General features: G+C 37.6%; 1 protein-coding gene across 1 annotated transcript; it reads right to left on the bottom strand.

Annotated features, from left to right (window-relative positions):
- Positions 1-4,138: 4,138 nt before the first annotated feature.
- On the bottom strand, positions 4,139-15,201 carry rnaseh2a (ribonuclease H2, subunit A). The gene is made up of 9 exons (XM_085459555.1): positions 15,104-15,201; positions 13,480-13,615; positions 12,804-12,875; positions 9,687-9,813; positions 9,514-9,601; positions 8,078-8,215; positions 7,452-7,539; positions 4,761-4,884; positions 4,139-4,449 (listed from the first exon to the last, which is right to left on the bottom strand). The coding sequence occupies exons 2-9, from the start codon at positions 13,604-13,606 to the stop codon at positions 4,287-4,289; spliced, it is 927 nt and encodes a 308-aa protein (XP_085315681.1). The 5' UTR covers positions 13,607-13,615; positions 15,104-15,201; the 3' UTR covers positions 4,139-4,286.
- Positions 15,202-15,760: the final 559 nt, after the last annotated feature.

Genomic DNA, 15,760 nt, shown 5'->3' with positions numbered 1-15,760 from the left:
CCTAGTATGTAAAACCTTAGGACTGAAGGAGGGTGCTCTTATTCACATGACTTTAGGTCATGCATCTCTATTACAGACCTTGTTAAGTTCAGTCTGACATTTAACGGGTCAGAGAGCAGCAGAAGGAGTGTTTGAGTTGTGATTAGTTACATAAATAATTCCTATTTTTGGACAAAATTATGCAGCGTGATTTTCTTGTCTCACACAACTACAACAGCTCCACCACCAGAGATTAATTCATGAAAGCTTTCTGTGCTAGTAGTGGAAAAAAACCAGTGCAATCCAATTAAACAATTAAAGAGATGAACTAAAGAAACTAGGACTACGCGTAATGACAGATTTAGAGACCTGCTGACCCCTTGTGCCTGGGTCAAGACAGGATATGTTCCTCAGTGCCAAAAGCCAGCTCAAATTAAAGCTGGCTGTACAGTCTGACCTTTGGTGGAAGCTTTTTCTTACGTCTCAGTGAATTCAGAAATTACTTTTTTACACGTACAGTTCACTGTATGCTGTATATATGTATATTTCACTCATGATCAATGATATCAGTTCAATCACAAACTAAATATGTTAATAGCGTTAGGAATTCTAAACAAGTAATGTGGCATAAACAAAAATGATTGGGAGTAAAATAATACATTTGGGCCCAATTATCAGTGTACTGTTTAATGCATACAATGTTGAAAAATAGTTTAAAAATCCCCTCAGAAAAATCTTTCCTGATTTGTTTCAGCAAAAGTCCAGGACAAAATCCACAAAAGTCCTTTCAGCGTCACTGAGTGTAATAAAATGTAAGAGTATTTGCGATATAAATCATATAGAAAACGAAGAAAGATGAAAAATTATGTTGGCTGTGGAGCATTTCATTAACACGCTGGGGTTAAATGAGAACAGATTATTTAAAATGTATCAACATTGAGTGATACTTATAGCTAATATAAAATATATAAAATATTTGGAAAATGTATTTACAGAATGTTAATTATAACTTTTAGGTTGATGTGTGTACGTATCCTGCTCAGTTTCCTAAGCTGATGTACTCTTGCCTGCAAATCAGCCTGGATCTTCCCCTGATCCTTTTCAGTCAACAGCTCAGCTTTCTTAACGAAGGGGGCAGACGTTACGTGGTCGGGAAAAAAAACAAAACACAACAGTCCTCTTTGACGGTCCTCAGTGACTCACAAAATGTTTGTAGGTTCTGGTCTGCTTCACCTCATGTCTTCTTTTCTTTCTTTTTACTTTTTGAATATCGGCCTTACTTTATCAGGTTTAGCTTTTCATATTTATTTCTCTGACTTGAATTAAATATTAAATGTGGAACGTATTTAAAGTTGGATTTAAAAATCAAAAGAAATATTTGGAGGGTAAGGTGGTATAGTTTCTTTTTGTTTTGTCATAAAATGTTAAGCACACCTGTTCAACTGCTCGTAAATGAAAATATCTAAACAGCCAAACACATGGCAGTAACTCACTGGCATGCAGACATGGTCAAAATGATTTGCTTAAGTTCAAACTAAGCATCAGAATGGGAGAAAAAAATTTGATCAAATGTTTCTGAATGTGCATCTGTATTGGTGTTGGTGCCAAATGGGGTGGTATGATTATTTCAAAAACAGTTTATCTACTGGGATTTTGTCCCACAATGATCTCCAGTTTACATGCTATAATCTGAAAAAGAGAGAGGCAGTTCTCTGCCTTGCTGATGTCAGAGATCAGAAAATGGCCAGACTGCCGCAACCTGATAGGCAGGGAACAAAAGCTCAAATAACCACTTGTTACAGCTGAGATCAACAGTAGAGCATCTCTAAATGCAAAACACATCAAACTTCGAATACATGGGCTACAGCAGCAGAAGACCGTACTGTCACTCCCGTCAGCACAGAACGGGACACTTAGACTACAACTCGCAGAGTCTCAATGAAACTGGGCAACAGAAGATTTCGAAACATTCTGCTAGGGCTGATATTCTGCTCCCTTATTGGGGGTTCAGGTTCAAAGTGGTAGTGCAATGGTGTGGGGGATATTTTCTTGCCACACTTTGGGCTCCTAAATGCCAAAAAGGCCACAGCCTGTCTGACTACTATTACTGACAATGTCCATGACCACAGTGCATCCATCTTCTCATGGCTGTTTCCAGCAGGAAGACACTCCATGTCACAAAGCTCACATCATCTCAAACTGGTTTCCTTAACATCACAATGAGTTCACTGTACTCAACTGAACTTCAGTCACCAGATATCACCTCTGGCATGTTGTGAAACACAAAGATTTGCATCATGAATGAGAAACCAATTGGTAGCAATCATGTAATGCTATCACAATCCATGATACGTTCAGCATCTTGTTCAATCTGTGCCATGAGGAATTAAGGTAGTTCTACCAAGTATACCTAACAAAGTGGCCGATAACTGTATGTTTACAAAGTGCAAGATTGTATTCCATATATAACGCTGCCTATTCACTATGGAACAAAGACAGGATGATCTAATAGAATTACATTGCGCAGTCCTAAGCTGAAATAGATCTGCATTAGTCATATCTACACATGGGCCAACCGCTAACTAATCCCATTGACGCAACAGGACATTGAGCTCCTCAAAGGACTTAAGAGGAGTCTGGGGAAGTTATAAATGACCATAGAAGAAGGATCAAGAAAGGAATCAGCAGCACAGAGTGATTCAGACAGCTCCAGCTGAGGCTACAGCAGCCAACTTGCCTTGGAATTCAGCTTTCTGACATCTGACTACCTTCCACAACCATGGAGCCAGTGGCACAGACAATGACTGCCACGACAGCCTTTGACAGAGAAACTTTCCCCAGGAGAGCTCTGAGAGCAGCCCCCAGAGGAGCCTCATCTCACTTTGTGGGGAGCTCTATCATCATCCTTTCCTCATTTGCCGTCTCCAGCTTAGCTATGAACTGCGGGAAGAGGATCCAGGAGTCCAGAAACAAACCCAACAGCAACTAGCAAGGTGGAGAAATGGATTTCCCTCCATAGCCAACAGCTAGGCTAACCTAGCCAGAATCTATTTTCATATTCATATGACGGGAGCTGGAACTCCTAGCCAGCTGCCTTTCATCATCCTGTAGTAAAATGTGATGCATCATAACGTGTCCTGGAGAAAAGGCCTAGAAGAGGATAAAGCGTGGGACAGATCCGGAAAAAGAATGGCTGCGATTTCTGGAATATAAACATTTGAAGGTCATCTCAAAATTCAGCTGTGCTCTCTAAATGCACATTGTTGTATTGATACAGATTACAGAGTGGGCTTTAAAGAAGAGAAATATATGCAGTAATACCATCAAACCTCATCCTACTTCTACCTCATATCTGTTGCATGTAACACTGAAGACAACAGAAGCTAAACATGATTAAGTTCCAAATATCCACCCCTCGGTTGTGATAAAAATGTACCATTTTATTTTTGAGATGCTTAGCAGAAGTTTTTGTAACATGTTGTTTTATGTTGTTTCTGTTCTTGGCAACCTGTCTGTTAGGACTGATGACTCAAGGAAAACCTGGACTGTCATTTTTATTTAGTCATAATATATCAAAAGATACCGTCTCCCTACAAGAGCTGGATACAGAATCACTCAGTGTATTATCACGTGAAATGCAACGACAACAACTACCAACTGCTGTGAAGTATTTAAAGATTGTATTAAGATACTTAGAACTGTACATTTTTCTTTGAAATTACTAATTTACAGAATTAAAGGCTGTTTTATTGTGACAATATTTATGTTGCTTTTTTGTTAAAATTAAAGACGCTTGTTTTAAGTAGCGCTGTGTTTTATTCTCAACTAAAAGCTACAATCTGAAGAAAACTGTGCAGAGTATGAAGTGTGTTCCAAATCTGCAATGGACCACTTCCATCGGTTTTTACTGAAAGTATACAGAATTAATAAGTTGTTTAGATTTGCGATGAAGCTGAAGATTTCACTGATGTCAGACTTCGATGAATAATTTGTTCTTCTTGTGTTACCAACTCGAATAGTAGTTGCTGCATTCTGTTGATGCTTTTCATTCATTTTACCAATGGAGGGCAGTATTGGCATTACAGACTGCAACGCAATCCAGCAATGAACCCACCTTCGTTCTTGATGTATGGTACAGAATGCAGAACACACTTTAAAACATATTTAAACAACATCTTTATATATAAAAACAGTTACAAACAAGACAAATACAGACAGATGACTGAAGTTTGCATCTGTGTTACAAAAAAAGTCCCACAATGCATTTATGACTTCCAGGATGTATGTGAAGGCCCTCTAACGTGTCTTTAGAGTGTGTTGAGGCTCTTCAGCCTCCGCTCAGTGAAGAAGCGGTGTGCCTGGTGGGTTGCATTTTGGTCGTTACCTCCAGCTGATACACTGAAGTAGGACAACATTGACTTGTTGCTCTGCCTCTGCGCTGCCTTCTCGCCATCCTCTTCATCATCGTCCCTGAGAAAAGATTTACGAGGACAAAGATTGTTTTTTAAACTCAGTGCCAACTACTGGTCTCCTAAGGTCAAGCGATTAGCACAGAGATTAAGTGTAACCTGTGATCTTGCAAGTATTCTTATCTAACAGACACACTGAAAAACAAAGTATTTTGCAAATACACTATGAGAAATTGGTATCAGCCAGATCTGTGCTCACAAATAGCAGAAACAGTATAAGAGCAGAATCACAGAAGGACAGATGCTCCTTTAATTGAGGATTTCATAACCAAAGTAGGACTTTGATCAGAATAGAGTTTGAAGGCTCTTTACCAATGCACATTAACCGCTTTGCTGTCCATTAGGGTTTGGGCAGTGCTCCAGCTAAATCGAACAAACTGAGGGTAGCCAAATACTGGGTCGAGGTACTTCAGCAGCCACGCTTTCGTCTTGGGATCTGGAAACAAAGAAAAGAGTGGGACTCAGTGCTAGTTTTTCTACAAAACTTTTACATGCAAATAAAATTATTTTAGCATAACAGTCTTAAGTAGGCAGCATTAAATTCAACAAGTGAAATGTTATTTCAAACTGTTAATCCCAACAATGTCCGTCGCTAATGAAAACAGTGTCCCTTTGATGTAAATTGTAATGTGATATACTTCCGGTTACTTGTGTAACCCCGGTTCTCAGAATAGCATGAGTGAGATGTCTCACTATGGGATGGGCCTGACTTCATCATCAGATCTTAATCCACCGTTTAAATCATATGGTCGGGATATCTGGATCTGTCCTAAAGTGGTTCACCTTATTTCTTGTGGATAGAGCACTTTTAGTTTCAGTGGGAAACTTCTGGTCAGATATAGCTAAATTTTCACATGGAGTCCCTCAAGGATCGGTTTTAAGCCCCTTGTTATTTTCATTATATATTCTTCCTTTAGGCCATATAATCAGCGGTTTCAAATTTTTTTCCTACCATCTGTATGCAGACGATATCCAATGATACATCTCCTTTAAACCTTGGGAATTAGACAAATTATCCCTCTAATGGGCTGTCTAAGGAAATTAATGGTTGGATGACAAACAATTTTTTGCAGTTGAACGCAGACAAGACTGAGCATTTAATTCTTGCCCCAGAGAGTATCAAGCCCCAAATTAGTCAAAGTCTGGGTTCTTTCTAATCCTTGATTAAAGCTACTGCTCCGAATCTTGGGATAATTTTTGATCACTCTCTGTCTTTTGACAGAGATCAGATCAAGTCTATGACCTGCTCCTGCTTTTTTCATTTAACCATTTAAGACCTACCATAGAACCAAGTCCGCCAGAGCTTATATCATATTTTTACATGCTGTGGAGCCATTTTTGGGAGCATTTCAAGTTGCTATACATCAATACAACCATTATAGCCCAGATTTTAATAATATGTATTCATTAAGTGCATAGTAATTACATAAATTGCAAAAAAGTGCAATAAACTACAAAAAAATTGAAAATCGTTTTTGCTTTTTTAACATATATTTGTAGTTAGAGAAATTTAAGAGGCTTATCCCTCAAAACTGTAAATACAAAAAAGTTGCACAAAATAGTTTCCCACCACAGGAAATTTATTTTGAGTGTCTTCATAGTTTTATTTTTGAAATACACCAATTTTTATACACTGCAGGAAAAACGAAAATAAATATTATACTGCAAATTTGCAAAAAAGCAGCATATGCATCAAAATAAACTATTTCCAGCAGTGCAATATGAGTCCTAAGCATCCCAGAAACGACACAGAAAGTCATAAAGTCAAAGATAACTTTTAAAAAGACGAGTATAGGCCCTGAGGCCTTGATAGTAAAAAAGACTACATTTCCGCGAAAATGATGTCACTTCCGGTTTCGGGCAGGTAATGGCGGAAATGCAAAAGTTCGCGCTGACGTCTATTCCAACGTAGGAAGTGTTATGACCAGCTGATTGGATCGGTAAAGCGTGTTTCTGGAATATTATGTTTTTGTTCCTGCAAGCGCTTTTTATGCAGTTTTTGCAAAGCTTTATGTGGAAGGAAACCGTGACCTAGGACAAGCTGATGGCATAAGATGTAAGTACAACTCCTCCGGTTTCATATGCAAAAAAATTTTTGCGCTAGCTTACGTGGTTGCAGTGCTACCGGGATTTAAAAATAGTTACGCAAAACAGAGCGTGCCAGCTCCGATCGGCTGTAAAGGGTTAAGAAATATTGCTAAACTTAGGACTATTGTCTCCAAAGGTGAAATGGAGATGCTTGTCCATGCCTTCATCTCCTCCCGGTTAGACTATTGTAACCCACTCTTTTCCTGTCTGTCTAAGGCCTCCTTAAATCACTTTCAAAAATGCTGCAGCACAGTAATAAATTCTCCTATATCACTCCCATGTTAAAATCCTTGCACTAGCACTAACTAGGGCTGGGCCATATTATACCGTTCACGGTAATACCGGTATAATGTTAGGCAACGATAGGAAAATGAAATATCGCGATAGAATATGAGTAAAACGCGCATGCGCAGTGCCTTTGTTTTCATACGCACATGGCCGATTGTTGAGTGAAACAGATGAACCAGAACTGGTTTGTAAAAATGGTGCAACTTCAGTGATGTGGAACTGGTTTGGTGTTTGTCGGCCGTCGTTATTGTCGTATTTGTCGGACTAAGATGCTCTTAAATCTGGGAGTAATCTGGGTCCTAAACTCCGTACGCTTCAGGTCAAACGAACACCGCAGCATCACTGAGAGTTAAAAACTGTCTAAATTCTTTCATCTTTAATAAAACGATCAGCATTGCGGCTTTACCAGGTGTAACTATGAAGTTTAACTTCCAGGCATCCATGAAAACAAAAGTTATTACATTTAACGGAGTTAGAAGTTAGCAGGAAGCTAGCGGAAGTTAGCTCGCTAGTTTCGCTAGTTACCTAAGCATGATATAGCACGTTCTGACTGAGAGATTTCTGAAAAAATTCAAACGTACAGCTCTGCTATCACTTCCAACATAACATATGTGCATGGTTTCCTACCATTAGGGTACCCTGAGCCATAGTCTGTATCCACCTCTCCCAAGTCCTCTGTAAAGTTCCAGCCTTTCACGACACGATCCCTAGCAACCTGCAAACCAAAAAATAGCACCAGAAAACTCTTTAAGAGCTGAAAATATGAAATATAAAATATGAATATTCTTTAGTAACAGCAACGGTAGGTCAATAATCGCAAAAGGGAAATTGCTCCTTTTGGTCTGCTGTCTACTGCAGTAAACCAGAAACCATTAAGTGGAGAAAAAAAACATCTCAATGTAAAATGCTGAATATTTGAAGAACCAAAACTCTGTTTTCTACACTAAATAATCGCATAAGATATATCACTAAAAAAATACCATAAAAAGTGTGTAATCCTTACACGAATAAGGACATAATTTTGTATTATTGTTCAAATGCTTCTCTTTAGCCTGATAGTAAAGTTGGGCAAAATCCAATGCACAACTGTTTTGCATTTACTACAGCTTGTAAAAACTACTTGTTTCAATACTTCAATGAAATCTCTGAAGGTAGCTTTACACCCTAGAGATAATAAAGTACCAACCAACTCTAATAGCCAAGGAATTTAAAAACAGAAAAGACTTAAATCCAGCTGAGGACTGATCACTAACCTTTGCACAGATACTGGCTGCACTCACAACTGGAAACAGGGAGTCAGCTTTTGGCCTCACAGTCACTTGAATACCCGGAAACCGCTGAGAGAGTTTATGCTCATACTTGTCCGCTGGGCCAACTGTGTCCACATAAATCTGCACAACACAGAGATAGTAAAAGTTAAGACAGAGGCAAATAATACACAATGAAAAAGTCAGGTTGGATCACTCGGAGCTACAACTTAAAACAGTTAAACAAAAAGGATAATTACTACTTCAAATATAATAAAGCTGCGATAAGACAGCGATTTATTATATTTTGGTTTTTATTTGACGATACAGTAGATCAGACCTGGGATGTACGGTTCTAGACCACCTGTAGCGGAGGTCATTGGTGGACTGTTCTGCACTAATATGCCCACTAACATGAGGGGGAAAAAAGAAGCATTGAGGAATGTGTCTATCTCAAGGCAAACAGTAACAAGACAGATAGAATTTGCAGGAAGTATGGAGTTTCCATTGAAAAACAAAGCAGACAACTCTGTTTTCTGATTGAACTTTGTCTCCTTGGCTCCATAATAGCTATAAAGTCTGCAACACATTTTTCGACGTTGGAAAACAAAAAGGTTTGAGGTCAGTGAAAGTTAGGAAACTGCAAGCTTGGATAGGCTGTAATGGAATAAATTGCAGGTGTAATGGCAGGTATTATAACAAAACAAAAAGTCTGACTTTTGAAGCAGATGCAAGATAAAGTGTCTGAATGGTGACAGAGGCTACCACACAGCTGCATGTGGCTCATTCATGGGCAAGAGTTTGGGACCTGAGAGCAGAAATATAAAATTGTTTTTTAAGAAGAAAGGCAAGCACATCCAGAGCTCTAAGGTCCACAAGGCATAATGCATCTCAGGTATTAAACCCAACTTGAATTTACTTGTTCAAGCCCAAAAAAGATTCTCTCATTGAAAAAGAAAAAAAGAACTTAAAAACTGCAGATAAAGTAATTAAAACTATAACCAAAACAGCAAAAGTGCTTTGTTTAAAATGAAAAGTCTTTGAAATTTTGCAAAAACATGTAACTTTTCTTCTTTAATTTTTGGAAATGTTGATTAAATAGTGATAAAATAATGGTGTTTTTACTAGCTCTATTTCACATTTTCATTGCTTAATTGTAGCATCTTCTCTTACCAGAAACTGTTTATACAGACATCAAGAGAGTTTAAAGAGATTAATACTGAGCACAGTTAAACCCACCTTATTAGTGTGGCTCTCCACAATGCCCCTGCCCTTTAACTGCCCACCCACACAAAAGTGCCCCCTTAGGCTCAAAGGACAGTTTCAAAGCAGATTTAGCTTTTAGGAACATAGAGGAAATATGACCTATACAGGACATTGCGGACCCTATTAAAAGAATAATGTGCACATATTTAAACATTTCATGTAAACTGTTTACCTACCTCTTTAAGCTGTACTCCACTGTCTAAAGCATACTGTACAAGGTCTATTGCTGTATCGTGTGAAAGGGCGTTGAGGTTGTATTTTGTCCTTGAAGGAAAAATACACATTATGTTAGTCTGCATGAATGATGGTAACAAACCTCCAAGTGCATGGCGCTGTATGCGCAAATTACCTCCGTAACATGCAGGTAGAGATGGTGTTTGGCGACAGAATCTGCAGAGCCCACCCAACATAACTCTTAGCTTCATCCAGTTTTTCAAAAAGATTCTCTCTTTCTGCCTCTGTCAGGGTTTTTGAATCTAAAAGAAAAGCAAATAATCACTGAAGACACAATGACAAATTGTATCTTCAAATGTGGAAAGGAAAACACTGGGGGGCTTTTCATGCTCATTTATTTTCTGGTGACATTTTTAGTTACTGAAACAAAGTAAATAATGATTAGCAAGCTTCATGCTTTTTAGGGCTGGGCGATATGGCCTAAAATCCATATTGCGGTATAATTTGAAGCACGTGCGGTAACGATATATATCACGATATATTCTTTTCTTCTGTATAACGTATTTTCCACATTATAAGGCACACTTAAAATCCTTTAATTTTCTCAAAAATCAAGAGTGTGCCTTATGTATAAATTCTGGTTGTGCTTACTGACCTCGAACCGACTTTGGCGTGCAGAAATCTGTTAAAAATGTTTTAGTACAACTTTGGTAAGCCGCACAGCTTGATGGATTGTCAGAGCATTACGGCTGCCGTAGTGAGGAGCTTTGCGGAGTAATTTGGGTCCAAAACTCCGTCCACTTCAGGTCCCAAAGTCAAACGAACGCTAGGAGTTAAAAACGGTCTAAATTCTTTCATCTTTAATTAAATCATCAGTGTTGCTGCTTTATCGGGTGTAACAATTAAGTTTTACATCCATGAAAACAGAATTTATTAAATTTAACGGAGTTAGAAGTTAACAGGAAGTTAACTCGCTAGTTTCCACCTAAACATGACATACCATGTTCTTACTGAGAGATTTTTGAAACTAATTAAAACATACAGCTCTGCTACCACTTCCAACATAAATGAAGACAGGAAACTAAACAGCAGTGGCGTTTGCAGGGTTACTGAAGTTGGACTACCTGGTATATAATGTTGTGCTATGTGACTGCTAGCGACACAGCTATGTTAGCATAACATTAGCTAGGGCTGCTCAATTAATCGAATTTTAATCACGATTACAATCTGGGTTTTCAACGATCATTAAAAATGACTGAGCCAATTATTAGCCCCTCCCTCGTGCTTTACTCTCGCGCTGCTCCGTGTGGCAAATCGAGCGCACCTCTCTGCATTTCGAACATGCATCACAACAATTAAGAGGACCCGAGGGAAGCTCGGAAAGCTCGGAAAGCTAAGCAGAAGTTATTTGGAGAGGAGAGTGACTGCCGTTGGTTGAAAAGAGAGGTAAAAAAAAAAAAAAAAACAACTTCAGTGGTGTGGAAACATTATGGGTTTGCGGAGTCAGACGTGGATCAAGTAGACATAGTGTGTAAACTTTGCTATGGTGTCATAGCTGCACCACAGAGCAACACTGCAAAGTTCACTAAACATAGATGTTTACATTTTTCATTTATTTTTTATATTGCAAACATTTGCACTGTTATCAGTATTTGCACACTATTTTATATTATTTTTTAAAGTCATTATTCAACACATTGTTATTGTTAACCCTTTAAATCCCTGTAGAACCAGAACCGTGTAAGCTAGCGCAATAGTTTGTTTTGTATATGAAACCGGAGGAGTTGTACTTACATCTTATGCCATCAGCTTGTCCTCGGTCACGGTTTCTTTCCACATACAGCTTTGCAAAAATTGCATAAAAAGCCTTGCAGGAATAAAAACATAATATTCCAGAAACACGCTTTGCCAATCCGATCAGCTGTTCGTAACACTTCCCACAATGAAAAAGACGTCAACACGAACTATCGCATGTCCGCCATTTCCTGTCCGAAACCGGAAGTGACGTCATTTTTACGGAAAATTTAGTTTTTTACTTGTAGGCCTTAAAAGCCTATACTGGTGTTTTTATAAGTCATGTTTGACTTTTCTGAATAGTTGCTGGGATGCTTAGAACTCGAATTGCACTGCTGGAAATAGTTTATTTTGATGCAACTGCTGTTTTCTTTGCAAATTTGCATCATAGGATTGTTTTTTGTTTTTCCTGCAGTATATAAAAATTGCTGTATCTCCAAAATAAAACTATGAAGACACTCAAAATAAATTTCCTGTGGTGGGAAACTATCTTTTGCAACTTTTTTGTATTTAAAGTTTTGAGGGATAAGCCTCTTAAATTTCCCCAAGTAGAAATATATGTAAAAAAAACAAAAACGATTTTCAATTTTTTTGTAGTTTATTGCACTTTTTTGTAATTAAAGTAGTTAATATGGACTTAATGCATACATATTATTAAAATATGGGCTATAACAGTTGTATTGATGTATAGCAACTTGAAATGCTCCCAAAAATGGCACTGCAGCATGTAAAAAAATAATAATATAAGCTCTGGCCGACTTGGTTCTATGGTAGGTCTTAAAGGGTTAAATAAATATCGTCAAATAATCGAGATTTCAATTTCAGTGAAAATAATCGTGATTATCATTTTTGCCATAATCGAGCAGCCCTAACATTAGCACAGTGAAGCTGGAGGATGAACACCAACTTTTTCCACTCAATAAAAGTTAACGTGAGGGATTCTGGTGGTCAGGGACAAATGCAATCGCATAGCAGGATGCTATACACGGAGCAAACTTCAGTCAGGAGAACAACTGAGATTATTAATCCACAATACGAGGTTAGTTATTAATATACTGCAACAATATGGGAATAGAGCAGCTGCGAGAGAATTCAACATTAATGAATCAATGTTACGGAAATGGAGGAAGCGCAGTTTTTGGCTTTCCCCATATTTCAAAAGTGCTTCATCTCTTTGCTATGACTGTCGCCCGCCATAATTTGCAGATGATAATGGTTTTAGCCGCTGCGATGCTTTCGACCAAAACAGGGGCAGCTTGATGACATCATCAACATGCGCTATCGCGGTAGAGCAGTATAGTCAAAATCTCTATCGTTGGCCAAATTTATATCGTTTCTATCATATATCGTTTATATCGCCCACCCCTACTACTTTTCTTTCTTTTTTTGTTTAATTGTACAGGAGGACAGCAGTGACAATGAGTTTAAAGCATTATATTCAGAAAGACTGCTGCATTTTTCTCCGTTTAAATACAGCAATACAAGCAAACTGGTTTACCTGCTACTTTCAAGTCCTTCAGCTCCTCCTTTCTGGAAAGTGGACAGAAACATATCCCATACACCATCGGCCCTGCATCACAAGTAACATCAAAACTGTTAGATTTCTCTACTAAATGTACATACTAATTCACCCAAAACTCAAATGGCAAATAACAGGAAGACAACAAACATCAATATCAGCTCATAGCTACATGGTTGGCTCCTATCAACAAATAACATGGCATTTACCAAAGATTAAGTAACTATCTTGTGTCAAATATTTCCACTGCCTTAATGTTTAAGGACAGTGAGATGATCAGAAAATCTGTTGGTTTTTAACCATTAAAATGTTCTCGTTTTTCTAGCAAAGACGGGATATTAGAAACAAAAGCATTGGACAAACTGTTCTTTAACACTGGTATTAGACCAGAATTTCACATTCTGTGTATCCAGACCAGTAAACAAAATTATTAAATTTTAAAATAAGTTGTAGGATAAAATTTCTAAACATTTTATGAAGGTTTTTAATTAATGTTCAATTAAAGGCAAAAATTTGCCAAATTTGGCAAACATTTAATTTAGTTAAGTGCAATTTTAACACTATGTTTCAACCTAACTTTACATACCTTGCACTCTGTGTTTCAAATATAGAAGAACCTCGAGTGGTTAGCTTAGAGTAAGTAAAAGTCACGTACCCAGCACAGGCCCCCTGCCAGCCTCATCAATGCCAAGACAGCAATCCTCCGTTTTGCAGACTTCAGGGATCTCAGAAACCAGCCGGCAGCTGACGGAGTTGTCATCTTCAAAGGGGCTGAGGTCCATGACTGATGGCTGAAAGAACATGCAACATTAAATTACATTTAAAGTTGACTTTTGTCTCAGTGAGCCACAAAGTAAGGCGTGTATTTATTATTTTACTTACTTTAAACTTCTGTAAGAGATGCCCCTGATAAATACCCTCCAAACTTTAATTAAAAAGACTAAAACCAAATAATTAAATAAATATAAGGATCAAACCCACTACAAAAATAACTGAAGCCTAACTGAAGAGAAAACAAATACTGAAAACTAAAGGAAAAAAATTAATCAGAAAATGTAAAACTTTTTTAAATTAATTTTTTTGAACTCAGAAAAACTGCAACAACACACTTAATACATTTTGCTGAAGAAGCGGCATCATTTAATGCCCTGTTTAGCATCTAAATCAGGTGTGTCAGGGCACACAGTGGGGTGTTAATGTTTCGACAGCATTGACTGACCATACATTTGTGCAAACTTAAATAAAGTGTGCAAAAAAACAAAAACAAAAAAACACGCTTTAGGATCAGGTTAAAAGTTGCAGTGTGTAAAATATCACTGCTAGAAAGGCTGCAGTAAACTGAATTTTGTTTTCTTACTCCTCCCTTTTCAAGTCGATATCCTAACTATGGTGGCTGTTGAAGGACAAACAAGTTTTAGTCAGCCAAGAGAAACCAAAAACATTAAATTTAGACTGTAACCCACAAGGGCTGCAGCTGGCTGGCAGGTTTCTACTACTGTTTAAAAAAAATAAAAAATAAAGAGAAAAAGATTTCCACACACTATATTTATGAATATTTTAATATCAATATTTAGCAACAAATCAGGAAAAAACAAAGAAACTGATATGTAAGGTGGGTAAGAAAAACAATGAAATACACAACATTGTTTTTCTTACCTACCTTACAGGAGGAGAAAAAAAGCTCTACCCAGACTGAGCTCCTGACAGGAGAGCAAATGATGATGTGTGAATCTGTGGGTGTGTGTCGGGAGCTTAAAGGGACTTTATGAAGGGAGATGTAAGATCCCACTGTGCGATGGTACTCTAAAAGTCAAATGACAGCAATGTGAGATCCAGCTCTGACTCATTAAGTTATACACATTCAGACACAATGAAACACACACAGACCTACAATCGGACATGGAATAACCACACACAGTTATTCCGTTGTTGGATTACATGATTGTATGACAATTAACTTAAAGAAATTGCTCCTACATTTATTGCATACACAGAGAAAATCGCCACATTTCGGATCCTTACAACTTTAGAGAACGGATATTTTATACGAGGATTTTATCAACGGAAAAGGTGCATTTCAGAAGAAATATGAAATGCTCTGTTATTATCCGTGTGGCTGCTGTGAGCTTAAACGTTAGCTAAATGCTACGCGCCACTCAAACGGACAGTTTTAACCAGCTCGCCCTGGAGATTTGTGCTTAAGTCATTAGTTTAGGCTGCTGGGAGAAAATGCCAAAGTAGCACACATCGTCATAAACGCAAGCAAAGTTTATGCTGACCTGCTCAGATGATGAAAACACCCCAAACTTCACCTGACGAGTACTTCTGTGTGCACCGTGCAGCAGATTTGGCGCCCCTGGATTGACGTCATCATCGGTTCTTCTTCTCTTGTGTTTGATGGCAGTTCTAATTCTCTAGAGTTGTATTACTGCCACCCCCAGTTTTTTAGTCAATGATTTCAGTCTTTTCTTCCCCCGTACCGATTCCCTTTAGAGGGCCGCAAGTTCCAAAATTAGTTAAATAAATACATTATTAAATAATCAAATAAAAGTTTAATTAATTAATTAATTAAATAATATTAAATTATAAATTATAAATAAGTAATGTATCAAATGTTTTAAATGAATTGGACAGCTATTTAATACAATAATTATATATTCATTAATTCATTAATTATTCCCTTAATTAATTAATCAATAAAAAAATAATAAATTGTTTAATTATGTATTTATTTCCTTTGTTTTGGGACTTGTAGTCCCCCATAAGTCCCTACACTGAAGTTTTTTAACTCTCTGTCACCGTCAGGAAAACTCTAATAATCTTTATTCTTGCATCATTCCAGCACAAAGTCGAAACATGCTGTTTCTCTTTCTGAGCCAGTAACCCTATAATATTCCCTATAATGAAATTTTGTATAAACTAGTGTACTATTCTTT

The sequence above is a fragment of the Copadichromis virginalis genome, linkage group LG6 (genome assembly GCF_057382275.1).
Source record: "Copadichromis virginalis isolate Kocher_CV1m ecotype Utaka linkage group LG6, C_Virginalis_male_GT1.1, whole genome shotgun sequence".
Lineage (NCBI taxonomy): Eukaryota > Metazoa > Chordata > Actinopteri > Cichliformes > Cichlidae > Copadichromis > Copadichromis virginalis.
Note: the sequence above shows the minus strand (reverse complement) of the source record. Positions and strands in the feature narration are given on the sequence as shown.